At 38.8% G+C, this 27753-nt stretch overlaps 2 protein-coding genes across 4 annotated transcripts; one reads left to right on the forward strand and one right to left on the reverse strand.

Annotated features, from left to right (window-relative positions):
• On the reverse strand, window positions 1-18012 carry LOC116510411 (cleavage and polyadenylation specificity factor subunit 7-like). 3 transcript variants are annotated; one of them, XM_032219972.1, is made up of 7 exons: window positions 17930-18012; window positions 17377-17481; window positions 5273-5491; window positions 4476-4579; window positions 3371-3516; window positions 2422-2765; window positions 1-1112 (listed from the first exon to the last, which is right to left on the reverse strand). In XM_032219972.1, exons 2-7 carry the CDS (start codon window positions 17428-17430, stop codon window positions 1014-1016), a joined length of 966 nt encoding a protein of 321 aa, XP_032075863.1. In that variant the 5' UTR covers window positions 17431-17481; window positions 17930-18012; the 3' UTR covers window positions 1-1013. The 3 variants fall into 3 exon arrangements, with proteins under 3 accessions (XP_032075863.1, XP_032075872.1, XP_032075855.1); XM_032219981.1 differs by having other exon boundaries at window positions 17377-17483; window positions 17936-18006; XM_032219964.1 differs by having other exon boundaries at window positions 17884-17963.
• LOC116510428 (succinate dehydrogenase assembly factor 2, mitochondrial-like) lies at window positions 17999-25766 on the forward strand. Its single transcript, XM_032219993.1, has 4 exons — window positions 17999-18262; window positions 18371-18576; window positions 19868-19977; window positions 22428-25766. Exons 1-4 carry the CDS (start codon window positions 18242-18244, stop codon window positions 22556-22558), a joined length of 468 nt encoding a protein of 155 aa, XP_032075884.1. The 5' UTR covers window positions 17999-18241; the 3' UTR covers window positions 22559-25766.
• The last annotated feature ends 1987 nt before the right edge of the window (window positions 25767-27753 follow it).

The raw sequence follows: 27753 nt of genomic DNA on the forward strand, positions 1-27753 counted from the left end.
AAGTTTTCAGGATAGAGGAGCATTTTGCCTCGAATTTGTATGTGGTTTGCCTTCTGTTTATTATACCAACCAAATTCTATTCAGACTTGTGATGACCACTTTATCATAGATTTGCTAGACATATTATTTGATTCCTTTTAAGGATAATATTGTAGAGACAACTTTTATTTAAAATGTGTACTTTGCTACTGAACTTTGAGCACTGAACAGTAAATTCAGAGTAATTTATTGAAGGGTTGAACGTAGTGCATTTGAAAATGTTAGTGCTTACACATCTTTAAATACAACATCTCTTTAAAAGTGGCTATGTTACTTAAAACCTGATTTAGGTCTTGTCCCCTAGCTACGTATATACATTAGAGAATGCCTACACATTCCAGAAGAGTAAGTACCTATGTCTATATATTATCAGTATATTGGATATTTTGGCACTGGAAAGTTCTGTGGTTGAAGTTTTAGATGTTGCTAATGTTTGTGCACAATAGATAAAAAAAGATGAAAAGGATGATTCTTTTGGAGGAATCAAACTCCAACAGTACAAGTTTGAGTACAAGCTCAAAAAAAGAAGAAGCTTGTCATTACATTAAAGCAAAAAATTGACGTAATTGAACAACATGAACCAAAGAAATACTAAAATACCACAATCGGTTGGAATGTCTGATTACAGGGCACCATATTATAAAAATTCAGAGGAAATAAAAATAAAATTGCATCTTTTTATGATTTGCAAATACTGCATTTTAAGGAGATTGAGAGACAATAAGTACATTTTTGTTAGGTAAGTTTATCTTTAGGAATGAAATTTAGAAGTTTTTTTGTTTTTATTCTTTCTAAGAGAACTCTGTGACATGGTTTATTATAAATTTAAATTAAAAATACATTTTTAGTTACATACACATTTCTCTTTTAAAACATTTTGTTGCTTATTTCCGTTGAATTGAACCCAGTTTCTCAATTTTCTACAGAAATATTACTTTGAATAGTGCAAATTTGAATAAAATTTCATGGATTTATTATAGCAGTGAGACCAAGCTATATGTGGTACTTGAAGCAATATTCTCTAAGATTTTCAGTACTTCAAATAATTTCAACATCTGCTTCAAAGAGGTATTCTATAAAATGACAAAAATGATTGTGTTAAGTGAGCATCAATGAACTACTGCCTAACTAGTGGCCATATAATTAAGATGTCAGACGAATACACACACACACACACACACACACACACACACACACCACACACACTAGCACAGTTAGAAGGCACCTTGGAGGTCTTCTAGTCCAACCCACTGCCTAGGCAGGAAACTATACCGTTTCAGACTAATGGGTATCCAACATCTTCTTAAAGACTTCTAGTGTTGGGGCATTCACAACTTCTGGAGGCAAGCTGTTCCACTGATTAATTGTTCTAACTGTCAGGAAATTTCTCCTCCTAAGTTGCTTCTCTCCTTGATTAGTTTCCACCCATTGCTTCTTGTTCTACCCTCAGGTGCCTTGGAGAATAGTTTGACTCCCTTTTCTTTGTAGCAACCCCTGAGATATTGGAACACTGCTATCATGTCTCCCCTAGTCCTTCTTTTCATTAAACTAGACATACCCAGTTCCTGCAACCATTCTCATGTTTTAGTCTCCAGTCCCCTAATCATCTTTGTTGCTCTTCTCTGCACTTTTTCTAGAGTCTCCACATCTTTTCTACATTGTGGCGACCAAAACTGAATGCAGTATTCCAAGTGTGGCCTTACCAAGGCATTATAAAGTGGTATTAACACTTCACGTGATCTTGATTCTATCCCTCTGTTTATGTAGCCTAGAACTGTGTTGGCTTTTTTGGCAGCTGCTGCACACTGCTGGCTCACATTTAAATGGTTGTCCACAAGGACTCCAAGATCCCTCTCACAGTTACTACTATTGAGCAAGGTACCACCTATACTATACCTATGCATTTCATTTTTCTTGCTTAAATGTAAAACCTTTATTATTTTCACAATTGAATTTCATTTTATTAGATAGTGCCCAATGTTCAAGTTTGTCAAGATCCTTCTGTATCTTAAGCCTGTCTTCTGGAGTGTTGACTATTCCTGCCAGCTTGGTGTCATCTACAAATTCGATGAGTTCCCCATTTATTCCCTCATCCAAATCATTGATGAAGATGTTGAAGAGTATTGGGCCTAAAACAGAGCCTTGGGGTATTCCACTGCATACTTCCCTCCATGTAGATGCAGTTCCATTGAGGACTACACGTTGAGTGCGGTTGGTCAGCCAGTTACGAATCCATCTGGTGGTGATGCTGTCCAACCCACATTCTTCTACTTTATGTAGTAGTAGGTTATGGTCTACTTTATCAACTGGAAGCTGTAAATTCTAAGCTATAAATTGTGCATTTTATTTCTACAAAGCTCAGTAAAATATAAACAGACTTACCTTTACAAATCTCCCTTTTTCAATTGGTTTCACCCCAGTAATTGCAGTAACAATAAGAGGTGGCACAGATAAGTGGGGGGGAAGTCGAGGTGGGGGAGGCATGAGGTGCTGGTAATGGATACCGGGAGGGGGAGGGGGAACTCCAAAGCTTGAAGTAAGTGGTGGAGGGGGCGGTAGGGGTGGAGGGGGCAGCCCCATCAGAGGAAGCGCAGAGGGAGGACGGTTGAAGAAAGGTAAAACGGGAGGTTTCTCAATGCGTGGTGGTGGGATAGCATTCTCTGTTGGAGCTGCTCGGCCATCAAGAGAGTCTGAGGAATCCCTTGAGTGATCCATTGGAGGCACGCCTGTTAGACATCACAAATAAGGAAAAATATTAAGCACATGAGTAATACAGGATTTTTGTTTCATATATCATAAACATCCAATAAATATTAATTAGTCACATCACTGACAAAACAAAATAAAAGAAATAAAATCCAATTTTGTTCTAATTCCTGATTGCTTATATTATAAGGATAGAGTCTGCTCTTGCGCTCACATGGGGCTTAAACTAGAGAGATTCAGGCATCTGATTCAATGGAAACGGGCATTTTAAATTATTCCAGTACTGAAACCTGATCACTGACTAGGACAAATCACAAAAGCCGCAAAATGTAACAACAGTATAATTGCTAATGGATATGGAGCATTCCAGATATGACAACAATCTTCAGAGTTAAGCCCATGTAATTTGGAGGTTGATAAGCGAGAGATTTTAATGAGCTTCAATTATATTTAAAAGTAATGAAGTCGCCTCCCTTCCCTAAAAAGTATTCCTATTTCTGCAAATGCAAATTAATTTGCTTCTAGTCTACAGAGTTCTGCTCAAGATTTTCAAATAAACTAACCAATGCCTCCCTCTCTGCCTTGCTACCTATTCAGCTAGCATAGCATATCCAGCTAAACTTACGTTTTCGGGCTTGTGCCTTAAAGTGTGCAAGGTTTTGCCGGGTAGCCAACTTGACTTCTATTTTATCTCCATTTAGAATCATCCCTGGTAGCAGCTCTAGAAGTTTGTGGACTGAGATCTTAGAAGCAACAACCACTTCTGCGTATCTGTTCAAAGAGCCACAGAAAAATCATTGGAAGACTATTAGAAATTCTTATAAGGTGTACCATCTAAACAAGGGGAAGGGAAGAATCATTTCTTGTACAATTGTAAATTCCCAGCTTTCCTCATATTTAACTATAATGAGTGAAAAGTGGGGTGGGGGGGAAGCAGCTTCCGTCCAAGGGCTTTGCCTCATCATCCCTGCACAATTCCATTTGACAGTATCTTCATTTCTTTCCATTGCCCACATTTTCTTAGTGCCAGAAGAGTTAAACATTTTAGGTTAAATAACTTGACCCAATTTGTCTAGTTTTTTGTTTCCTCTTTTTTACTTGGCCATTCTTTCTCTTAGCTAATTTCAGACATGCATCTCCCCTTTCTATTCCTTTTCAGTCTGATATTCCTTTCACACTCCTGATCTCAGCAGTCTGCTTTTCCTGCAAACAAATTCTTCCTTTCCCCCCCTTCAGGAATCCTACACATAGCTGCAGGGTGAAGGAGTAGCAAAGACAGGTTTCTTAGAGGAGATACTCATAACACATATAATAGAAAAACAATTCATTAATTTAAAATGCTGTGTTTGAAGCACCTTTTCTATCCATTTCAAGTCTGAAATATTTTGTATATCTCTGAAGCCTAATTTTACTTAATTTTTCAAATTAAGTTAATCAGTTCTTATTTCATTCTTTTCTTTATAATGGTCTTATCTTTGTCTGAAGTGTGGCCCTAGAATAGCATTCAAAACAAATGTAAATTTTACCAAAGTAAAATTTTTGTCAGGCAAGCATATTGGAAAACATTCAGCTTCTTTAAAAATAAAGCCACATTGAAAAAGCCAGAATGTTGTGTGCATATATTCATATATATGATGGGTCATAAAGTATTCCACATTACTCTGTAGTATCTTCCATAATGATTGCCCTTCATGTTTCAATCATTAACAGAGAAGCCCTGCATTGCTCACCCTTTAGACTGGCCATTAGCTCTGTTCTCAGCAAATTTCAGCTCCACAACATCATAAACACCTATAGAGCGGATTATTCTGGTCAATTGCTGGTCAGTTGTCCACTGTATATGAAGAGACATAAAACCACAGTATTTTATCTCAAACCTTTGTAAGATTTCTATTTCTTAATTAGTAAAACAATGCAATGTTGCAATTTTCCTTTGCTGAACTCTCATTACATTTCTTTAAGCTAGACTATATCCTCTTACTATATATATATTTACTTCAAAATAGGTTTTTTTTTTCTTTTTGGGGGGAGGGATGGGGGAGAACACAGCAGCTGTAACTTAGAATAAGATTACCATATCTGAGTTGCAAAAGTCTAGGTGATACACAAAATACTCTTCCGCTGCCATCGAATAATCATCCAAATTTCTGTATCTTCAAAATAGCAATCTTAGTTTAAAAGGCAAAACCTCTAAACCAGCTACATTAATTTTTCATCAAATCCTTTGTCCAAATTGATGCTAACAGAAAGATAACTATTTTTCTTCTCCGGTATACACCAACAGCGTATCTCTTATCTATTGTTAAAAAGAATCACTTGTACCAGAAGAAAATTATGTTTTGTAGCATCGAGTAAATGCTTCAACCAATCAGTGCCTCTAAGGCTGTTATAGATAATTTATACCAATTCAAAGTGAACATATGACAAAAGCACATAATGCACCTTTTCTCTGAAATTATCAATGAGGATTTTGTAAAAAGTCAACTTACTATACTATTTATTTCCTGTACTAATTTAGAATACTTACCCAAGAAAAGCTGCCCACATAAACAGCAGCCCTTTTATTGCGCAGTCCACTGTATGTATTCAAAATAGCAGGTGATTTGCTGTTTGATTTAGGAGATTGTTCTTGGCGGCTTTCAACTGGTGGCTCAGAGCTGCTAGTGCAACTTTCAGAAGGTTGTGAGCTGGCAGCTAGCACGTCATCATATAGATCCATCTGGTCAGTATTACTAAATTCAGAGTCCTAGAAATAGGAAGATACCACTTAGCATCTTCAGGCCTAGAGCTTTTAAATCTTTTATTATATTTGTAAAATACACATATATCATCTCCTGAAGGGCTATACAGCTTACAGTAAAACTGACTTCTCCGATCTTTCTTCCTAAAAAACTAAGGAAAAAGTCCAGTGGGATGGATTTATTTACTGATGCATCTAAGTCCCCAATGTCCCTTTCCAAAGGTAATGAATACTTAGTTGACGGTTGTCACTGTTATAAAGATTTTTGCTTGAGGCTTCCATGCTCTCCTGTACTATTGTTACAAATGTGAAATCAACAGCCTTATTTTTTCTCATTCCTGCACCGAAAAACAGGTAACTCAATCAGGCTCTTTCTAAATATTTCCCTGTTACCTAATCAATGATGGCAATAACCTGATTTAGCAAGAGATTGCAACCAAACAAGAGATGGAAATTTATCTCACAAAAAGACAATTTCCCATTATTTCCCTTGATACCATTGACAAATTCCTTAAAGTGAAATTTCAAACTCAGCAAATTTTACATTAGATGAAAAGTTCTATTTGCTGCTGTATTGAGAAACCAAGACCACATTTTGATTTGTTTGGAAGAACAAACCAAGTATTGATTGGACTAGAATTTAGCTTAAATTCCGTCAAACCATTTAAAAGATGTCACATTGAATTTAATGAGAACTACTTCATCTAAATCCAACTCACTGCTCAATAACACACACTGATCAATAACACAGACACGTATGCATGGGCACATGCACACATCTTTTAACAGTATATATACTGTTAAAATTATACATTTGCTGATATGGCCTAGAGCAGGGGTGTCAAACTCACAATGTAAACAGTGATGTCATGTGACATATCAGGATTTCCCTCCCTTCACTAAACCAGATGGAGACAGGGCCAGCATGTGATGTATCTGGCCCGTGGGCTGCAAGTTTGACACCCCTGGCCTAGAGAAACACTGGGCAGTGAACAAAAATAAACAAATCTCATGGAAACACCGTAATGTTATCCACGTTTGTCACACATACTACACAGAATTCCATTAACATCCAGTGGATGTTACTTGATTCATTAGGTCTTCACAGCCTTTTGCAGAGCTAGTGGATTCAAAGCTATAGGAGGGTGTTGGGAGGGTGGCAAGAAACATAAATAGAGAAGGCACACTTCCTAGACTCCACCACGCAATGCTCTTTCACCAAAGGAACCTGAGGCATAGCCACTACGCTGGTCAAGTGGAATGGGCAGAAACCACTGGCAATGTCCCAGATTAACTTAACTTCATGCAATGTAGGGATTTAAAAGTAACAACCAGTACCTTGAATTGCAGTTCATGTCGCATTAGTGTGATGCAGGCGCCCCTCATACTGCATTTGCCACTGTACTGGAAATCAGCTGGTGTTTCAACATGCCCTTTTAAGGACAACTCCATATAGAATGCATTGCTATAATCCAGTTGGGAAGTGATTAGTCTGTGAGGGGTGCCTCCAGACAACATGCAACTGCCATACAAGATGTATTTCCTCCTGGTCATGGCTGCTACTTCAAGCAGGAACCATGAATATCTCCAGATTCTGCACTAAATCTGAGTGGCACCCCATCTGGAATTAAGGACTGGTTCTATTCAAGACTTGTCAAGTTTGAGGCATGCTTGTTCTTACCCATTCTGATCCTCACCTCACTGGGAAAACACTTTGATGACTTGGGGTAGTGATATATAACTACCATGGCATACTGATTATACTTTACCCTATACTAACAGGATTGCAAGCAGATCATATGTAACAATTCTCTGTTAATATACTGAAATGGCACACAAAATTCATCTACTTTTGAGTTAGTGCCATCACTGCCAATTTATTTTCAAATGTCTATGACTGAACATGGGCAAGAGTAAATAATGGGGATGACCTTGTGGCAATAAGGACAACAAAATGTCAGTATTTCTCTGCCCTTATTGCTTTCATGAAAGGTTGTCCAGCAGCCCTTCTAAGGATGGTGCGATCACTGCTAGGGAGTGGCACACTATTAGATCCTCTGCAGGGCTGCTGTGAGGAATATCTGATTATTTGGCAAATAAAAGAATATCAGATCTAGACTGAATGAATTCCAACTGGGCACATCTGGCCAAGTGCCAGGGGTCTTGTGTTATGATCTAGGATGTATTTGAGTTGGAGTTTTGAGGTTCCCTATGTATTTCCTTCAGCAACTTGTTTTCTGGAGTTGGGTCCATTCAGTGATGTTAGTCTCCTTGAGGGAGGTGATGGTGTGTCTCCTTCTCATAGTTGAAACCAACTGTTTTAGACAATTATCATATCCTATCTCCAACCCCGTTAAGATGGTTGTCCTGCAGTTATAAAAGACCTTGAGGGAAATGGATTATCTAAACACATTTCAGTCATGTTTTAGGCCAGGATTCAGTATTGAGAGTTTTGGTCATACTTGATGATGACCTGATGTGGAGGTAGGATGGGAGAGTACATCCATCTTGTGCTTTTTGATTTTTTGCTACTGTCGACCACAGTATTCTTCTGAACCAACTCCAAGAGCTAGGAATTAGGGATGCAACAGGGCCCTAAACTCTCTTGCCTCTTGTTCAACATCTACAGGATCTGATATCATCAGCTAATCATATTCCGTTAGATCTTTCAACGTCAAGGGCAGCCAAGTAAGGATGTTCAAGTACCTGAAGGCAGGTTTAGCTGAGGAGGAACCAACTCTCTCTCACCATGATTAAAAAGTGGCTGTGGTTACCTTGACACCTAAGTTCAAGGATTTTGCACTTTCCCATTCAAAGTAGGGAGCAACCTGTGAGTTTTCTTAGACTCAACTCCTACTCAGAGGAGGCAGAAATTATGGCCTTCACACAACTTCATCTGGTGCACTTACAGTATGCCCTTTTCTGAATTTGATGACATCCTAGACACTTGACCCACGGCCCCATGTCATCTCATAGCCTGACTGCTGCAATGCTGGTCTCCATGGGGCTGTCATTAGAGGTTGCTTAGAAGCCTCAACTTGTACAGTGACATGTTCAATAATGGGCTTCATAATCTACACATGTTGCCAGTGTTTTCAGGTAAAATTCATGGTGCTGGTTATCAGCCATAAAGCCTACAGAGCTTTTAGGTCTAGTTATTTATGGTTTTTGCCTGGCTGAGTGTATGCGCTCCAAGTCCCCTTGATTAAACAATGTCATATTCTGGAACCCAGGAATTGTTCCTTCTCTGTATCAGCTCCTGTCCTTTGGCATGAAGTTGTTCAGAGATTGGGATGGCTCCCCATTACTGTATTTCAAAAGGACTGGAAATGCTAGCTGTTCTCCTTAGCTTTGGGGTAGGCTGTTGCCTGTATTAATGTATTGTATAGATTACCAGTTTATAACTATTTTGTAAATCTTTTTAGGGATTGTTGTATCTTTAGTTACTATTTTTATATTCTTTATTTTTGAGCAATCCAGAATTGGTTGGAATTTGCTGGCGTTGAAACTGAACAAATTTTGAACTAATAAATTACACAGTCGTTAGAGAGAAATAATATAATACAAATCCTCTAAAATGGTATTAATTTCTCAGAACATGATTAAAAATTAACATTTAAAAATACATCTCAATAATGTGTGGGTGCATATTGATTATTCTGTTTCATTCTCTTACCAGACTTCCACAATTTAGTTAAAGATCAATTGATTAATCTTACTTTGTTAACAATAACCCTAATTGTCATTATTAGCTGTGGTAGGATTTTAATTTTGAGTAAGTTGGGACTGAACGAAGTATAACTGAAAATGTCATATTGTTGTATCAGTTCTCATAGTGCTAGCATCATATTTCACACATAGAACAGGGCCATGTTATTTGCAGCTCTGCCTCTTCCTGAGGGTACTTGTCTATGGTAGTAGTTTATATGATGTATATGTATCCAGGTTCCTTCCCTTAAATATTGCCACCTGATAGAAACTCTGATGTGACCTTTTATGATGGCTGTCCCAATCCTTTACAATACACCTGAGGGATTGCTACCCTTTTACTCTTTGGCAGGGTGGGATGACCTGGGTCTTCTCCCAAGCACTGGCCCAGGATGGGGGCTGAGCTGGAAGATTGTTTGTCTGGATTGGGGGGGGGGGGAGGAGAAGGGTACCTGTTTTTCTTTTTGTTCTTATGGATTGTTGTGAGTAACAAATAAATATGCAACATTTCAGCTATATACATCGAGATGCAACACTCATATTATTCCCTTTTGCTATAGGGAATACTATTCTCTCTCTCATACACACACACAAGAATATGGTCTTCGCTTAGTATCCCTAATTTCCATTGCTAAGCAAAGTGAAACATCACATGACCACTCTGATTAGCAATGGCAGTTCTGGTAATCATGGTTGCAGTCATTAGACAAGAACCATGCCAATGATAGGGACTTTGCCCTTCCGGTTTGCTGCATTCATTTCTGCATTAATGCCCACCAGCCGCCTATCATCACCGTCTCTGTTCTTTTGGTCAAGTTGCACACTACAACCTGGATCCATTTCTTCCTCCACCTGCTAAGGCGGAGTGCAGAGCAACTAAGGTATGCAGGGCAGGTAAAAGTGTAGAGATAGGTGATAGGCAGATGGGGGGAGGAGATGTTTAGATGTTTATTAACATTTGTAGGCCGCCCTTTTCCCTGAGGGGACTCAGGGCGGCTCACATAAAATCAGGGAGGGGAAGTACAAACAGTGACATAGACACATATAATAAAAGTAATAAGCAACATACATTCATCATTCGGGAGGGGCAACTATCCTTGTCCCCAGGCCTGACGGGCTAGCCAGTTCTTGAGGGCTGTGCGGAAGGCCTGGACGGTGGTGAGGGTACGAATCTCCACGGGGAGTTCGTTCCAAAGGGTCGGGGCTACTACTGAGAAGGCCCTCCTCCTTGTAGTTGCCAGCCGGCACTGGCTGGCCGATGGAATACGGAGGAGGCCCAATCTGTGAGATCTAATTGGTCGCAGGGAGGCAATTGGCAGGAGGCGGTCTCTCAAGTATCCAGATCCACTACCATGCAGGGCTTTATGAGTGACTAATAGCACCTTGAAGCGCATCCGGAGATCGACAGGTAGCCAGCGCAGCTCGCGGAGGATAGGTGTTATGTGGGTGAACCGCGGTGCACCCACAATCACTCGCGCGGCCGCGTTCAGCTGAAGTCGCCGGATGCTCTTCAAGGGCAGCCCCATGTAGAGCACATTGCAGTATTCCAGCCTAGAGGTCACAAGGGCCCGAGTGACTGTTGTGAGTGCCTCCCGATTCAGGTAGGGTCGCAACTGGCGCACCAGGCGAACCTGGGCGAATGCCCCCCTAGTCACAGCCGTCAGGTGGTGGTCAAACGATAGCTGTGGATCCAGGAGGACTCCCAAGTTGCGAACCCTCTCTGAGGGGTATAAAATTTGACCCCCCAGCCTGAGTGATGGAATATTGGTCGAATCTTTGGGAGGGAAACACAACAGCCACTCGGTCTTTTCTGGGTTGAGCACAAGCTTGTTAACCCTCATCCAGTCCATAACGGCCTCAAGGCCTCGGTTCATCACGTCTGCCGCTTCATTGAGTTGGCACGGGGCGGACAGATACAACTGGGTATCGTCCGCATATTGATGGTATCTGATCCCGTGCCTACGGATGATCTCTCCCAGCGGTTTCATGTAGATGTTGAATAGTAGGGGGGATAAGACCGAGCCCTGAGGCACCCCATATGTTAGGGGCCTAGGGGACGATCTCTGCCCCCCCACTAACACCGACATGTTAGGAGACAAGAGATGGAGTACATGTTAGTCATAAATGTGGGTGGGCTGCCAAGCACTCGAATTTTGATTGTATTAATTGTGGGGGTGTTGCAATGTCTGTAACTTCAAGGACCTGGTTGTTACTAACATTTGTTCAGTGCTCTTATCATTTGAGTAGTTGTCAAGTGAGGACTATCAGTAAGAAGTAGTAAACCAAAGAAATTAAATAAGTCGAGGTGGGGTTGGGGAAATGCCACTAAACCTATATAACGCCAACACTGTTTCATCTTCCTCTCCATTATTTTTTCTTAAACTTGCAACTCAGTTCTGCTTTAGCATAAATTTAGTTTCATGCATTAATCTCTGTTCTTAAAACTTCTCATCTCTATCAGCATTCAATAAACTCCATTCAAATATGCCTTTCTCAATCTTCACTTTCTTCTTCCATTTGCTGTGATTGGATTCTTATTTATCCTTGCTGTATGAACACATTAAATATTACCTTAAAGATATTGTCATTTCTTTATTGAATATTAAGATTCTCAAGACATTTCAATATTTGCTTTTTAGCACTTAATGGCTACCAGGCAGCCTTAACAGTTGCTTTATCTTTTCAAGCTCATGATGTTTTTTTAAAAAAATCTTACTCCCAATATCACTTGTTACTCCTCATGGCCTTTTCAAGGTAGCTGTGTATTCTTATTTTACTTACAGTCACAAACCCAGGATTCATACAGTTGCTACTTGCCTGCTTAATGACTCTGTATTTTGCCATATTTAATGGAATGTAAAAAGTAAATAAAGCCATTATATACTATTGATGAACCAAAAGCCATGATTCTATATAATCTCTTAGCAAAAACATGAGTTCTGTGTGGCACAATATCTAACATAAATATACAGCATTTTAAATTTTGAACTTGTATCTTTTTATAATCTTTATAAAGTTTATTTATTCATTCATTCATTTTCTATAGCCACCCATCACAATCAATGACTGAACAGTTTACAATTCCAAAAGTATAAAACAATAAACATCATGCAAAATAAATATACATAGGAGCTGAGACCTGGCCAGTTAACAGTGAAGGCAAGAAAGGTGGGGGGGGGCTTAATATTTTCTATTCTGTGCTCCAGATGTGGGAACTGAACCAAATTTTTAAAGCCTTTCAAAAGGGCACTAGGGCTGCGATCATTCTAATCTCCAAGGAAAGAATATTCTACAGAGTATGGGCTACTGCAGAAAGGCTTGCCTTCTAGTCTGTGCTCATCGACACTCCTTGGCAGACATGCAACATGCCCAATGTGCTCGATCGAATTGGACAGGTAGACTCTTGGAAAAAGGCACAGTCCCAAGCCATATACCGGTAGGTCTTTAAAGGCGACAACCAGCACCTTGAATTGCATCTGGAAGCACACCAGTAACTAATGCAGCTTATGAAGGAGTCCTGCATATTTGGCATCATTTACCACATGCATTCTATACCATCTGTAGTTCTATATCTTTTTCCCTTTCAAAAATTAAATAGGTAAGAATGCATCCAGAGTATTGCTTTCGCAAACGGGCAAGCTTTTATTTGTGGAAAAGAAGGCACAGAGTTCCACTGGATAAAAGGATGAGAAAATATCCTACTTCTTCAAGAAAGTACAGGTAAAACTAGAAAAATTAGAATATCGTGCAAAAGTTCATTTATTTCAGTAATGCAACTTAAAAGGTAAAACTAATATATGAGATAGACTCATTACATGCAAAGAAAGATAGTTCAAGCTGTGATTTGTCATAATTGTGATGATTATGGCTTACAGCTCATTAAAACCCCAATTTTTTGAGTTTTGCCTTTATTTGAGGGGAAAAATAGTAAAAACTGCCCTTTCTCTTTCCTATGTGAATATTTTATGCTTCTGCTGATAGGAAATCTGAATCCAAGCCATGGCATATGTTCCCTTACATTTACAATGAAAAGGGGATGTTAGCATTCTCAGAATATTTTTTCCTTGAACCTCCGAACTTCTGTTCTTTGAATATTTTGAAGAAACAATTTGCTGAAATGCAAAAGAAGTATTTGGCTGATGAAGATATCTGACTTAAGTGCAAAACATTTAGAAAGTTTAGTGAATTATCTCTACAAGACCTAAGTTCTTTAAATTTACTTGTAACTCATGATTGTGGTCACTTGTTGTAACTTATCTTGCCATTCAGAAAATGTACTGTGTCTTACTTAAAACATAGAGATGCCCTCAACTCGAGAGTTTTCAGAGTTGAAATTTGAAAAATAACAACATTGTAAAGCAGTCTGCTTAGACCATGGAAATGATTCTACCACTAGATTATTTAAAAAAATGCATGGAATCTTTACTCTAATCATTTAATATTAGATTGTACCTGTGTAATAGCAATATTAAAACTAAAGCATATGGAAATTGGGAGATTGAGATTGAAGAGAAAAAGACCAGGACTCACAAAACAATATATGCAAAACTATATTACAAGCACACAGAATAAATAATTGATGTAGTAATCAATGTAATCATGTAGTAGTAAAACACTCATTTGCCCATTTATAGGAAGAGCAGTATTGCAATGCTTCAATTTCCAGATTTTCATAGCTTCTTATTTCTTTGCTCGGAGACAACTAAGTTTTCTGTTTATGGGGACCTAGGGCTAAAACTCAAAGCTCCTTTAAGTCAGGTTCACAGGCAATGACAAGTTCACGTCATTCTTGAAAACAGTCCATTTTCCTAGTGGTGATAGGGAAATGGCTCAACATTCCTTTTTTCCAGGGTACTATTTTCAATGTTCCAACCTATACTGTCACCCAAATTAAATCCTGATGGTTTCTTATCTAAATATCAATCTGATCTGACCTTGTTTAATTTTGTTGGAAGTAGCCAATATTTGTTGGACACTGCCACTTGCTGTAGACAGTTTAATCTTAGCTTATAGGTCAAAATCCATTCAACAAATCATAATAACAAATGATCTATCACAAAAGCAACCAAAATCCTTTGAGGATTTATCTGTATTCCTGTTGATGTTCACAAATGCAAACATATAAGTTCCTATGATGTGTATATCAAGTAACACAAATTATAGACAAATGCAAATCCATATATCCACTACTTTTTAAATCAGTCTTATAGAGGAACCCAAAGATGCACATATGGAAATATATACTGTAGCTTCAAAATGCTGCTTTTCTCCCTCAAAAAAATAAACTAAGACAAATAGATAATTACATTTTAGCAATGAAATGGATGAATGAATGCATAAGTAAAACAATATATATATAATGTAGGACTCCAAAAATCACAGAACACTTTTGAAGTAATACTTATTTCCTTTGTTTTTCCTCTCCAACTTCAAGATTTAGAGAAAAAAAAAGCATACAAGTAATTCTATATCAGAGAATAAATCCAATTAAAACCTGCCTGGAACAGAAGACTTCCATAAATAAATTGATTGTAAAGAACAAATAATTGTAAATTCAGAACACTATGATAATATGAAAGACATAATGGACAATAATTAATCATTGATGTAATCCTCTCAGGCATCCATTTAACTTAGAGACGTAAATATAAAGAATTAACATATGCATAGGCCAAAGAATGGCATGCATTGTTTCCTGACTGTTGTAATCCAACTTTAAAAACAAACACAAGAAAACATGTCTTATTATGTCTTAATATCACTTCTTGGATCTTTGGAACACCATATAATAATTAGTACAGCAGATTTTGTAGCATGCCATGAAAACTTCTTATACTACAAACCTCCCAGTACGCTGGAAAAATTACCGACCAGAATGAAAGTGTAAACAATTCTAACTTGAGGCTACAACATGGACAGTGTCTTTGGCATTTTTGTGGCTCCAGAAAGGAAGTTTCAAACTGATTTCCAGATAATGAATTTTAATTATTCAAAAAGGTTGCTGACTGTACCTCAGATACAGATATCCAGAAGCTATCCATCCTGATTTTTTGTGGGTTGCTGCTACTAAGTAAAGTGCAAGACTACCTAGGAGATATAAAGTTGCTTTGCTCTAGAATACAAATCAGAGGCACATTACTTAATAGTGGTAATTGACCAAAATCTCAACTCAAATACCAAGCAAACATCTCTGAATCCTGTTACAAGAAGTTATTTGATTTAAAAAAATGCAAGTATGAACCCAGAACCTTAAACTTTTAACATTTCTAAGAACTTTGCTTAAATTATTAACCTATTCCTTCTAATACTATCTATAGTAACAGGCACTCTCCAGAGTTTTAGAAACAAGTCTAAGTAATTCTACCAGGAGATATAAGCAATAGAACATGGCATCTTCTGCTTGTATATCATGAGACATACCAATGATCTGAGGTGCTTCCAAAACTAAATGATAGTGTTTGTTAGTACTAAGCAATTTTTAATGACAGATTGGTTCCAAATCTTTTGCCTGCCAAATTATTATTGCTCTGCTGACTTCCCAATGTTTTATTTAAAATAATGTATAACTTTGCAACATGCTTGCACAGATTCAAATTAAACAGGAATGACAAAGACTGATCTTCCCTCTTCCAAAGTTTAAAGCAATATACTTTTTATTAAATAGATTATAAGGTGTCTCCTGTCTTTTAATTTATTCTTCCTTTATATTTCATATACTCAAAATGACCTATAATTATAGCAGCTTGTAAAACTCTGTTTTCCTTTTGCTGAGGATAAAAGGAGTCTGGATTAAATGGCATGATTGATGGTTTGTCACTGTTTTATTTAGCTTTATTTTGTTGCTATATCAGTATGGCATCAGTAGTGAGATAAGAGTACAGTCCTCAAGTTACAACCATTCATTTAGCAACTGCTGAAAATTACAACAGCACTGAAAAAAGTGATGATGACATTTGGCATTGCATCACATGATCACATTCGACCACTGTATCAGAATGTATTTATGTTAGTTGTAGCATCCTGGGATCATGTGACTGCCATTTGCAACCTTCCCAATCAGCTTCCAGCAAGCAAAGTCAATTTGGAAACTTAGATTCGCTTAAGAATTGCATGATTCACTTAGCTGCAGTGATTTCTTTAACCAGGGCAAAATAGGTTATAAAATCAGGCACAACTCACTTAGCAACCACCTTGCTTAGCAACAGAAATTCTGATCTCAAGTGTGGCCTATACTGCTTAACCTATATTGACATAAACTGGTGAAACTGCAACAGAATTACAGAGTTGGAAGGGACCTTGGAGATCTTCTAGTCCAACCTCCTCTGCTCAAGCAGAAGACCCTATACCATTTCAAACAAGTGATAGTCCAATCTCTTCTTAAAAACTTCCAGTGATGGAGCACCCACAACTACTGAAGGCAAGCTGTTTACTGATTAATTGTTCTAACTCTCAGGAAATTTCCCCTTATTTCTAGGTTGGTTCTCTCCTGGTTTAGTTTCCATCCATTGCTTCTTGTCCTGCCTTCAGGTCTTTGGAGAATAAGTTGCTCTCCTCTTCTTTGTGGCAGCACCTTAGATATCGGAAAACTGCTATCATGCCACCCTTAATTCTTCTTTTCATTAAACTAGACATACCCAAATCCTGCACCCCTTCTTCATATGCAACATCCAAGTCTAAAACAAAACAAAGATCCAACGCCATTTAATAGATACAATCTCACAAAAAGGAAAAGCACACTCAAATACAAACTATGCTAATTGCAATACTTTTGTGTACATTTGTCACTGCAGATGACACGTTGCTTTGTTTTCAGTTCCCACTAAAAAGAAAAGTTTAACATGCACAAATTGGCCTTTCCATTGAAAAAAGAAAAGTGTTTCTTCCAAACTGCACTGTTCTTCCTTGCAGATTAAAAGAAAACTTTTTTTGAAACCAACTGGCAAGCACTGCATGAAATGTTTGTCTCAACTGGAATTGCAAATGAAATTTAACAACCATTACCTGGCATTAAATCCTCTTCAGAGTTAAAATCTCTTTGGGGAAAAAAAGTCAGTTGGGTTAAATCAGCGCACGGTTGCCCCCAAGTACGTAACGAGGTGAAGCTTCAATAAGATCTGATCGCATTTTTGTGCCCCTTTGCCCTTCTTTTCCTTCTCTCCCAATGAGGCCGCATCAACACTTACCTGGTTAAACTCCTCGTCGGCGTAGATATCAATGAGGTCTACTCCTTCCGACATAGTTTCAGGAGCGCCACGGAGAGAATCGGGGGGAGGGGGGGAAGAGCGGCACTGCAGGTCAAAGTAAAGAACCGGGTTAACGCGGACCACACGGATAACCTTTCTGGCGCGGCTACGAACCGGGCCCGGCCCACCTCCTCCTCCGCCGGCAGCAAGGCGGGCCTAGGACCGCAAAGCAACCCCGCCCCCCTTCACTCCGCGCGCATCTGAGGGCTCCGCAGGAGGAGGAGGTCGGGGAGCAAAAAGGTGGGAAATGGAGAATCCCCCACCCACCCACCCACGTCGGCGCCATAACTGCGGCCGCTCGCTCGCGGCAGCCATCGCCTCCCGCTTTCCCCGCGCTGGGAAGAGAGCCCGCCCTTTCTCCCCCTTCCCCTTGCCCCCCGAAGGGTCGCCACCGCACAGTCGGCGAAAAACCTCATTTCTCCCCAATGTTAGGCGGCCCCGTTATACCGCGTAAAGGCCCACAATCCCAAGCAGGCCCAAAACGCGCGCGAACCTCTCTCTCTCTCTCTCACTCCACCACAGTAAGGGCCTCCTCCGCCCCTCCTCTTCCGGCTGGCCGAGTCCCGCCTGTTCCGGTCTTCTAATGCTTCTACGCGCAAGAAAGCAGCGAAGCCCAAAACTTCCTATTTGGCTCCCTTCCCGGCGGCGTTCGACGGGTGGCCGTTTTCGAACGGGACCGGATTAAGACGCACGCGCGAACGAGCTTTCTATGGCTAGCTGAGGAAAGCAAGCGCACTCTGGTTCGCGTTACCTTGTTCGTCTATGGTCGAGAGCGAATGATAGAGTCGCTCGGGGAGGAAGCAGGATGGCGGCTCTAATGGTTCGGGTGAGTGCGGGAGGCGGACCGGAAGGACCGGGGAAGGGTCGTTATTTCTGAAGGACGGTCGCTCGCATTTCTCTCTCTCTCTCTCTCTCCCTCTCTCTCTCCTCGCAGCGCGTCTTGCTGCTGCCCGGCTGCCTCTCCCGCTCGCCCAAGTATGGCTATCGCGGGGATTCTCCGTCTGACTCCGGGAAGGACCTGCTGGAGATCCCGCTCCCTCCCTGGCAGCCTCGGCCGCACGAGCCCCTGGCGAACAAGCGCGCCAGGCTCTTATACGAGAGCCGCAAGAGAGGCATGTTGGAGAACTGCCTGCTGCTCAGGTAGGCGAGTTTGCCTCTCTCCTTCCCAGCTAGCGTACAGGTAGTCCTCGAACGGCACTGAAAAAAGTGACATGACCGTTTTTCACACTTACCGCCTTTCAGGCAGCACCATGGTCAGTGATCGAAATTCAGATGCTTGGCGGGTGGTTCATACTTACCAACCACCGTTGCTGTGTCCCAAGGTCATGGGATCCCCTTTTGGCAAGCAAAATCAGCGGGGAAGCCAAATTCACTTAACAATTCACTTGGACTAACTTAACAATTGCAGTAATTCACTTAATAACTGTGGCAAGAAAGGTCGTAAAATGGGGCACAATTCACAACAGACATTTTGAGCTCAATTGTGGTCATAAATTGAGGATTATCTGTACTTAGAATTGCTAGTCTAGGGTTCCACTATTTTAATTTTTACTACTGTATTATTTAGCTGAGACCCTTTTGGGACAAGCTAAATGCTAATAATACAGTAACCATGTTTGAATATTGTACTAAGCATCACTCTTCATAACTTTTACTGGGACTCCTGCTCTGAGATATTCAGCAGAGCATGGAGCAGCACTTAACAAATCTTGAAAAGCGATAGCAGGGTCTGATGTGGTTAATATTTGGATGGAAGACCACCAGGAAATAGCAGAACTGTAAACAAGAATAGGAAGTAAATGCCACAATGGCATATGCATATTGCTTCTATATGGACATAGGTTAGCAATCAAGTTCAACTTGAGAAGATTTTCATTATTTTATTTTATTTCCTGACAAGGCTAGAGTTTTTCTTACCAAGTTTTGTTTCATCAAGTTTACTGTGGGAACTCCCTAAATCCTACCTGTGGAGGACTAACTTGTCCTGTAAAGCAATCTAAACTAGTAGCCATTACCATATATTTTCCCTGTAAGATATTGTATTAAATATGTGCTGTCTGACATAATCTGTTATTTTGTCTCCCCAGTAAACACAGAAGCATGCATTGTGCACAAAGACATCCTTAGTACAGATGTTTTTGTTGTGAGCGTAGATGCCTCTGCAAATTGAATATTACTTGGGTATCTTCAGATGAGGTAGAATTGTTTCCTGCCTCTTTGGATTATAATGGACAGATAGAGTTAATTAGAATCTACTAAGAGAGATAAGAGAAGATGATCTATTCTTCTAGGAAAATTCAGGTTTTATTCCTGTTGGTATGTTTGAGGTGTGTTTTTTATTCTTTTTTCATTTTGTGTGTTTTAGCTTTGTTTGAGCTTAGCACTTTTAAGTGTTTTGGCATTTTACAGTAGTCTTAATTGTTTTTAATAGTTTATTTGCCAAAGAGAATCTGAATCAAATGAATGAACAACAACTGGACCTTTATGACCGCCTAATAAATGAGCCAAGCAATGATTGGGACATATACTCCTGGGCAACAGGTAATGTGTGTTTTGGAGCCAGCAGACTACAGTTCTCAACATATTTCTAATCTCACAATAGTGAGAAAAGCAATATAGGTGATATTTGAGTCTCTGTTTTTATCTTTATTCCAATTCAGGGATTTGTAGACAGACCTTTAAAAACTATAAAAGATATGCATGGGCCTTGAAATTTTATGGGAATTTGAAATACAATGTTACTTGGAGCAGGAATACATACAGTAAAATGATTAAGAACACCATTTGCTATTTTGACTAAGAGACACTACAATCCTATTAAAAAGTACAATTATGGAAATAGTTTGTGAGTCCATTAAAACTATTCATATTATTTACAATTTTATGTGATCTACAATATTAACTTCAGGATTATAGATAGAACTGAAAGGTTCACAGATGTTTATCTTTGTAAGGTGCACTGGGTTTATTTAGAGCTTTTTCCAGGTTAAGAAGTCTAGGAATGTAACTAAAAGATTCCTTATGCTTAAAAGTATATCTGCTAAAATGAAAAAACTTGGTAAGAGCACAGTTAATTTGCTTTACTAAATTTAGTAATATTATTCCTAGCATAACTGAATCACAATCCAGTTTTATATATGTTAAGTAACCAATATTTTATTCAGTGAGACTTAGTTCCCAAAAGACATACAGGTGAAACTCGAAAAATTAGAATATCGTGCAAAAGTTTATTTATTTCAGGAATGCAACTTAAAAGGTGAAACTAATATATGAGATAGACTCATTACATGCAAAGCAAGATAGTTCAAGCCATGATATGTCATAATTGTGATGATTATGGCTTACAGCTCATGAAAACCCCAAATCCACAATCTCAGAAAATTAGAATATTACATGCAATCAATAAAACAAGGATTGTACATAGAACAATATCGGACCTCTGAAAAGTATAAGCATGCATATGTACTCAGTACTTGGTTTGGGCCCCTTTTGCAGCAATTACTGCCTCAATGCGGCGTGGCATGGAAGCTATCAGCCTGTGGCACTACTGAGGTGTTATGGAGGACCAGGATGCTTCAATAGCGGCCTTCAGCTCTTCTGCATTGTTTGGTCTCATGTCTCTCATCTTTCTCTTGGCAATGCCCCACAGATTCTCTATGGGGTTCAGGTCAGGCAAGTTTGCTGGCCAATCAAGCGCAGTAATCCTACGGTCATTGAACTAGGTTTTGGTGCTTTTGGCAGTGTGGGCAGGTGCCAAGTCCTGCTGGAAAATGAAGTCAGCATCCCCATAAAGCTCGTCTGCGGAAGAAAGCATGAAGTGCTCCAAAATCTCCTGGTAGACGGCTGAGTTGACCCTGGACTTAATGAAGCACAGTGGACCAACACCAGCAGATGACATGGCTCCCCAAATCAAAACAGACTATGGAAACTTCACACTGGACTTCAAGCATCTTGCAGTGTGTGCCTCCCCATTCTTCCTCCATACTCTGGGTACTTGGTTTCCAAATGAGATGCAAAAGTTGCTCTCATCAGAAAAAAAGACTTTGGACCACTGAGCAACAGACCAGATCTGTTTTTCTTTAGCCCAGGTAAGGCGTTTCTGACGTTGTTTGTTGTTCAGGAGCAGCTTGACAAGAGGAATACGACATTTGAAACCCATGTCCAGGATCCGTCTGTGTGTGGGGGCTCTTGATGCATTGACTCCAGCCTCAGTCTACTCCTTGTGAAAGTCCCCAACACTTTTGAATGGCTTTTTCCTGACAATCCTCCAGGCTGCGGTCATCCCTGCTGCTTGTGCACCTTTTTCTTCCACACTTTTCCCTTCCACATAACTTTCTATTAATGTGCTTTGATACAGCACTTTGGGAACACTCAACTTCTTTTGCAATTACCTTTTGAGGCTTTCCCTCCTTATGGAGGGTGTCAATGATGGTTTTCTGCACAACTGTCAGGTCAGCAGTCTTTCCCATGATTGTGATTCCTACTGAACCAGAGTTAGAAACCTTTTAAAGGCTCAGGAACCCTTTGCAGGTGTTATGGCTTAATTAGCTGATTAGAGTGGGACAATTTGAGCCCAGAAAATTGCACCTTTGCACAATATTCTAATTTTCTGAGATTGTGTATTTGGGGTTTTCATGAGCTGTAAGCCATAATCATCACAATTATGACAAATCATGGCTTGAACTATCTTGCTTTGCATGTAATGAGTCTATCTCATATATTAGTTTCACCTTTTAAGTTGCATTCCTGAAATAAATGAACTTTTGCACGATATTCTAATTTTTCGAGTTTCACCTATACACAGATTTGCAGTGAAGGTATTCAGAAGATGAAAGTAATATTCTTTAGTAAGCCCTAAAATGGTTATTAGCTGATGTTTCATTTTTTATATTTAGCAAACTAATGCAACCTGTTATCTGAAACTTGATTGAAATTTGGAAAAAAATGATTGGATCTGTGGAAAATCTCACTCTTTTTTTCTTCTTCTCAAGAAACAAAGCCTGCTCCAGAAATCTTTGAGAATGAAATCCTACAGATGCTAAGAGAGTTTACTAAAAACAAGCACAGAGAGAAGAGACTACGACAACCAGATCTCGAATATCTTGCTGAAAGCTCCCACTGATCTTGTGTGCATTTCCATAAATGCCCAGTTTAGAGAATCCTTTAAAATGTAGAATCATATTTGTGCTTCGTGGGCTCCTCTTAAACTATGATATACCTAATCTGTGAATTTTCATATAAGCAGCTATTTTTTTCCTGTATTGTACTGCTCTGAAATAAAGCTGTTTTTTCTCCTCAAAAGAAGGGCTGAAACACAGATTGGGTAGTAGTGATGAGATCACTACTGCACTTTAGAAATGTATTTTATTTATTAAATTTTTAAACCATTGTAGTCATGCAGATCTTGGCAATTTAACAGAAGTTGAAATAATTGTAATATATGTTTTTTAAATTATTTAAACTGTAACATATATATTTGTGTGTGTTTTTGTGGGTGTAATTTCTAAGGCGCAATTTTAACTACTGAAAAGGCCCTTTAACCTGCTCCCCAAAGGTGAAAGGATGGGGCTAAACCTATATCTATTAGCTGGCAGTAATCATAATGGAGAAGCACCTCCTTGTTGTAGACCCTGTAATCTCCCATGAGAGATTAAGATGAGGAATGAAGACAGTAGGCCTGATGCCTAGCTATATAAGACATTAACAGGTTAAAACGAACACTTCAGATTGCATGGAGATTTACTGGCTTTCAAGGCAGGGTTCATGGCATCAGTGCCAGTTAGCATGCAGGCCATTGTATGTTGTGCCTCTGCAGTTGCAGAATAGCTTTTAAAAGCAAACTCCATATAGAGTGAATTGCAATTGGCTAATGTGTCGCTGAGTTACGATCCCCCCAGCTCCAGACAGTCACAACTGGCACCCTAGCTGCAACCTCCTGGCTGTCACTAGAATCAAAGAATCATATGGCTGGAAAGAATCTTGGCGATCTAGTCCAACCCCTTCCCAAGGCAGGAGAACTACCTTTTGCCTACCTAATAGTATCTGTCCAGTACTAGCCACCTAAGTCTTGGATTCCCCTTTCAAAGGCAATGGTACCCTTATAGGAGAGAACCCACAACTGGGAGAACTTTCGTGTACCCACAACAACTCTGTTTTGCTTGAGTTCTGTTGTGGCCCATTTTTCCCCATCTAGATCCTGAAAGCTGTCTGACATAGTTAGTGGATGATGGAAACAAAAGCTGTCAGTGATAGTTGATTCATCAAGGAATATTTCTGTTAATTCCATTGGGTATTGCCAATTCCAGGCTTTCTGTGCAGAGGTTAATATTGCATGTATGTTGAGGATTTTGACTCAGAAATATGCAAACACGATAACCACGATTTTATTGGCATTTATATTAACTTGTCTATTATCCATTTATTGACAATTGTGGCATTTTTAACAAGATAGCAACTGATGAGTAATAATGTGCAATGAGATACCATGTGAACAAAATTATATTCAGATATATCAGTGCAAATATTACTCTGTATGCAGCAACTTTATTCCTGCTTGGCCAATTTTTGCCATCTATCTGGCACAGCTATTGCTGTTCTAGGGTTTTTCAGGCAAGTATCAGATTTTTGTAAAGGAGATTTCACAGGCATTTTTTGCTTTTGGATTCAGATGCTGCTCTGTTCTCGAACCTAGATAGAGGGATTTAAAAAATGACTTGGGAGTAAGTGATCTATATTGTAATCAAATCATCTGTCCCTGTCTTAGTGGTCATGAGAGTTTTGCATTAGAGCTCCCATCATCCCTGACTATTTTGACTGATGATTCATAGACAGAAATAAATTTTCAGAGAAGCTTGTAAATGACAGGTATCCAAAGTTTTATTTTTCCTGGTATTTTAAACATACAGGACAGAGTTAAAGAAAGAAATTATTTACTGTACATCCTTTTGTTGCCACAATATTCCTGTGGCATTGCCTGGAACTACCACAAGGTGTCATTATATGCATATAGGTGCTACTCTCAATGCTATTGAAAATGAAGATTTTAGATACAGGTTTGATCTAATACACTATGTAGCTTTATGTCTTAGGACTTGTTTAGGGATTTGATCCAGGTTTCACAGATTCTTAAATCAACCAATATACAGATCCAAGAAGATAGTTTTACATTCTCAAACAGCTATGATTATGATACAAAAATCTGCACTTGGAATTTGCTGACACTTAAATGTGCAGACTTGTAGAAAGCATTTTGCCTATATATAAATCCATTTTGTGCTATCAGTATTGCTTCAAGTCTCACAAATGGAATAGCATTATAACCGTAAAATTAATTGTTTCTGTGAATCTAGTCTGACACTGGATTGAAGCTATAATTGGAATATTGCTAGGAAAACTCCCATTTCTCATTACTCTGAAGGTTAACTTTGAACATCCCCGCCACACCTGATGAGAATCTGTAATGTGTCTGCCATGTTAAAAAGCCCCCAAACTGATTCCACTGGCTTTTCCACTGGATTCTATAAATGTGACTGTCTTGTGGACAGGTTCTTTTGAGCTGGTTGCTATAAGCTAGTTGCTAGGATACATATTGTTACTTCAGTTCTACACATTCCTCCAAGTTCCTAACTTAAGGGAATAATTTAGTCCTCTGGGACACTACAAGGATTCTGCTTACTGCAGTAAACCAATCAATATCTTGACTGGCAGGTAAGGACATGGTATTGCAAGATCTTGACATTGCTTCATAAAACAAGTTTTCAGGATAGAGGAGCATTTTGCCTCGAATTTGTATGTGGTTTGCCTTCTGTTTATTATACCAACCAAATTCTATTCAGACTTGTGATGACCACTTTATCATAGATTTGCTAGACATATTTGATTCCTTTTAAGGATAATATTGTAGAGAAAACTATTATTTAAAATGTGTACTTTGCTACTGAACTTTGAGCACTGAACTGTAAATTCAGAGTAATTTATTGAAGGGTTGAACGTAGTGCATTTGAAAATGTTAGTGCTTACACATCTTTAGATACAACATCTCTTTAAAAGTGGCTATGTTACTTAAAACCTGATTTAGGTCTTGTCCCCTAGCTACGTATATACATTAGAGAATGCCTACACATTCCAGAAGAGTAAGTACCTATGTCTATATATTATCAGTATATTGGATATTTTGGCACTGGAAAGTTCTGTGGTTGAAGTTTTAGATGTTGCTAATGTTTGTGCACAATGGATAAAAAAAGATGAAAAGGATGATTCTTTTGGAGGAATCAAGCTCCAACAGTACAAGTTTGAGTACAAGCTCAAAAAAAGAAGAGGCTTGTCATTACATTAGAGCAAAAAATTGATGTAATTGAACAACATGAACCAAAGAAATACTAAAATACCAGTTGGAATGTCTGATCAAAGGGCACAATATTATAAAAATTCAGAGGAAATAAAAATAAAATTGCATCTTTTTAAGATTTGCAAATACTGCATTTTAAGGAGATTGAGAGACAATAAGTACATTTTTGTTAGGTAAGTTTATCTTTAGGAATGAAATTTAGAAGTTTTTTTTCTTTTTATTCTTTCTAAGAGAACTCTGTGACATGGTTTATTATAAATTTAAATTAAAAATACATTTTTAGTTACATACACATTTCTCTTTTAAAAATTTTTGTTGCTTATTTCCGTTGAATTGAAACCAGTTTCTCAATTTTCTACAGAAATATTACTTTGAATAGTGCAAATTTGAATAAAATTTCATGGATTTATTATATAGCACTGAGACCAAGTTATATGTAGTATTTGAAGCAATATTCTCTAAGATTTTCAGTACTTCAAATAATTTCAACATCTGCTTCAAAGAGATATTCTATAAAATGACAAAAATGATTGTGTTAAGTGAGCATCAATGAACGACTGCCTAACTAGTGGCCACATAATTAAGATGTCAGATGAGTATGTATGTATGTATGTATGTATGTATGTATGTATGTATGTATATGTATATGTATATGTGTATATATATATATATATATGTATGTATGTGTGTATGTATGTGTCTGTGTGTATATATATATAATATATATTAATATATATATATATATATATATATATATATATATATAACACAATACACTAGCACAGTTAGAAGGGACCTTGGAGGTCTTCTAGTCCAACCCACTGCCTAGGCAGGAAACTATACCGTTTCAGACTAATGGCTATCCAACATCTTCTTAAAGACTTCTAGTGTTGGGCCATTCACAACTTCTGGAGGCAAGCTGTTCCACTGATTAATTGTTCTAACTGTCAGGAAATTTCTCCTCCTAAGTTGCTTCTCTCCTTGATTAGTTTCCACCCATTGCTTCTTGTTCTACCCTCAGGTGCCTTGGAGAATAGTTTGACTCCCTTTTCTTTGTGGCAACCCCTGAGATATTGGAACACTGCTATCATGTCTCCCCTAGTCCTTCTTTTCATTAAACTAGACATACCCAGTTCCTGCAACCGTTCTCATATGTTTTAGTCTCCAGTCCCCTAATCATCTTTGTTGCTCTTCTCTGCACTTTTTCTAGAGTCTCCACATCTTTTCTACATTGTGGCGACCAAAACTGAATGCAGTATTCCAAGTGTGGCCTTACCAAGACATTATAAAGTGGTATTAACACTTCACGTGATCTTGATTCTATCCCTCTGTTTATGTAGCCTAGAACTGTGTTGGCTTTTTTGGCAGCTGCTGCACACTGCTGGCTCACATTTAAATGGTTGTCCACAAGGACTCCAAGATCCCTCTCACAGTTACTACTATTGAGCAAGGTACCACCTATACTATACCTATGCATTTCATTTTTCTTGCTTAAATGTAAAACCTTTATTATTTTCACAATTGAATTTCATTTTATTAGATAGTGCCCAATGTTCAAGTTTGTCAAGATCCTTCTGTATCTTAAGCCTGTCTTCTGGAGTGTTGACTATTCCTGCCAGCTTGGTGTCATCTACAAATTCGATGAGTTCCCCATTTATTCCCTCATCCAAATCATTGATGAAGATGTTGAAGAGTATTGGGCCTAAAACAGAGCCTTGGGGTATTCCACTGCATACTTCCCTCCATGTAGATGCAGTTCCATTGAGGACTACACGTTGAGTGCGGTTGGTCAGCCAGTTACGAATCCATCTGGTGGTGATGCTGTCCAACCCACATTCTTCTACTTTATGTAGTGGTAGGTTATGGTCTACCTTATCAACTTGAAGCTATAAATTCTGAGCTATAAATTGTGCATTTTATTTCTACAAAGCTCAGTAAAATATAAACAGACTTACCTTTATAAATCTCCC

Source organism: Thamnophis elegans, chromosome 1 (genome assembly GCF_009769535.1).
Source record: "Thamnophis elegans isolate rThaEle1 chromosome 1, rThaEle1.pri, whole genome shotgun sequence".
In the NCBI taxonomy this organism is placed as follows: Eukaryota; Metazoa; Chordata; class Lepidosauria; order Squamata; family Colubridae; genus Thamnophis; species Thamnophis elegans.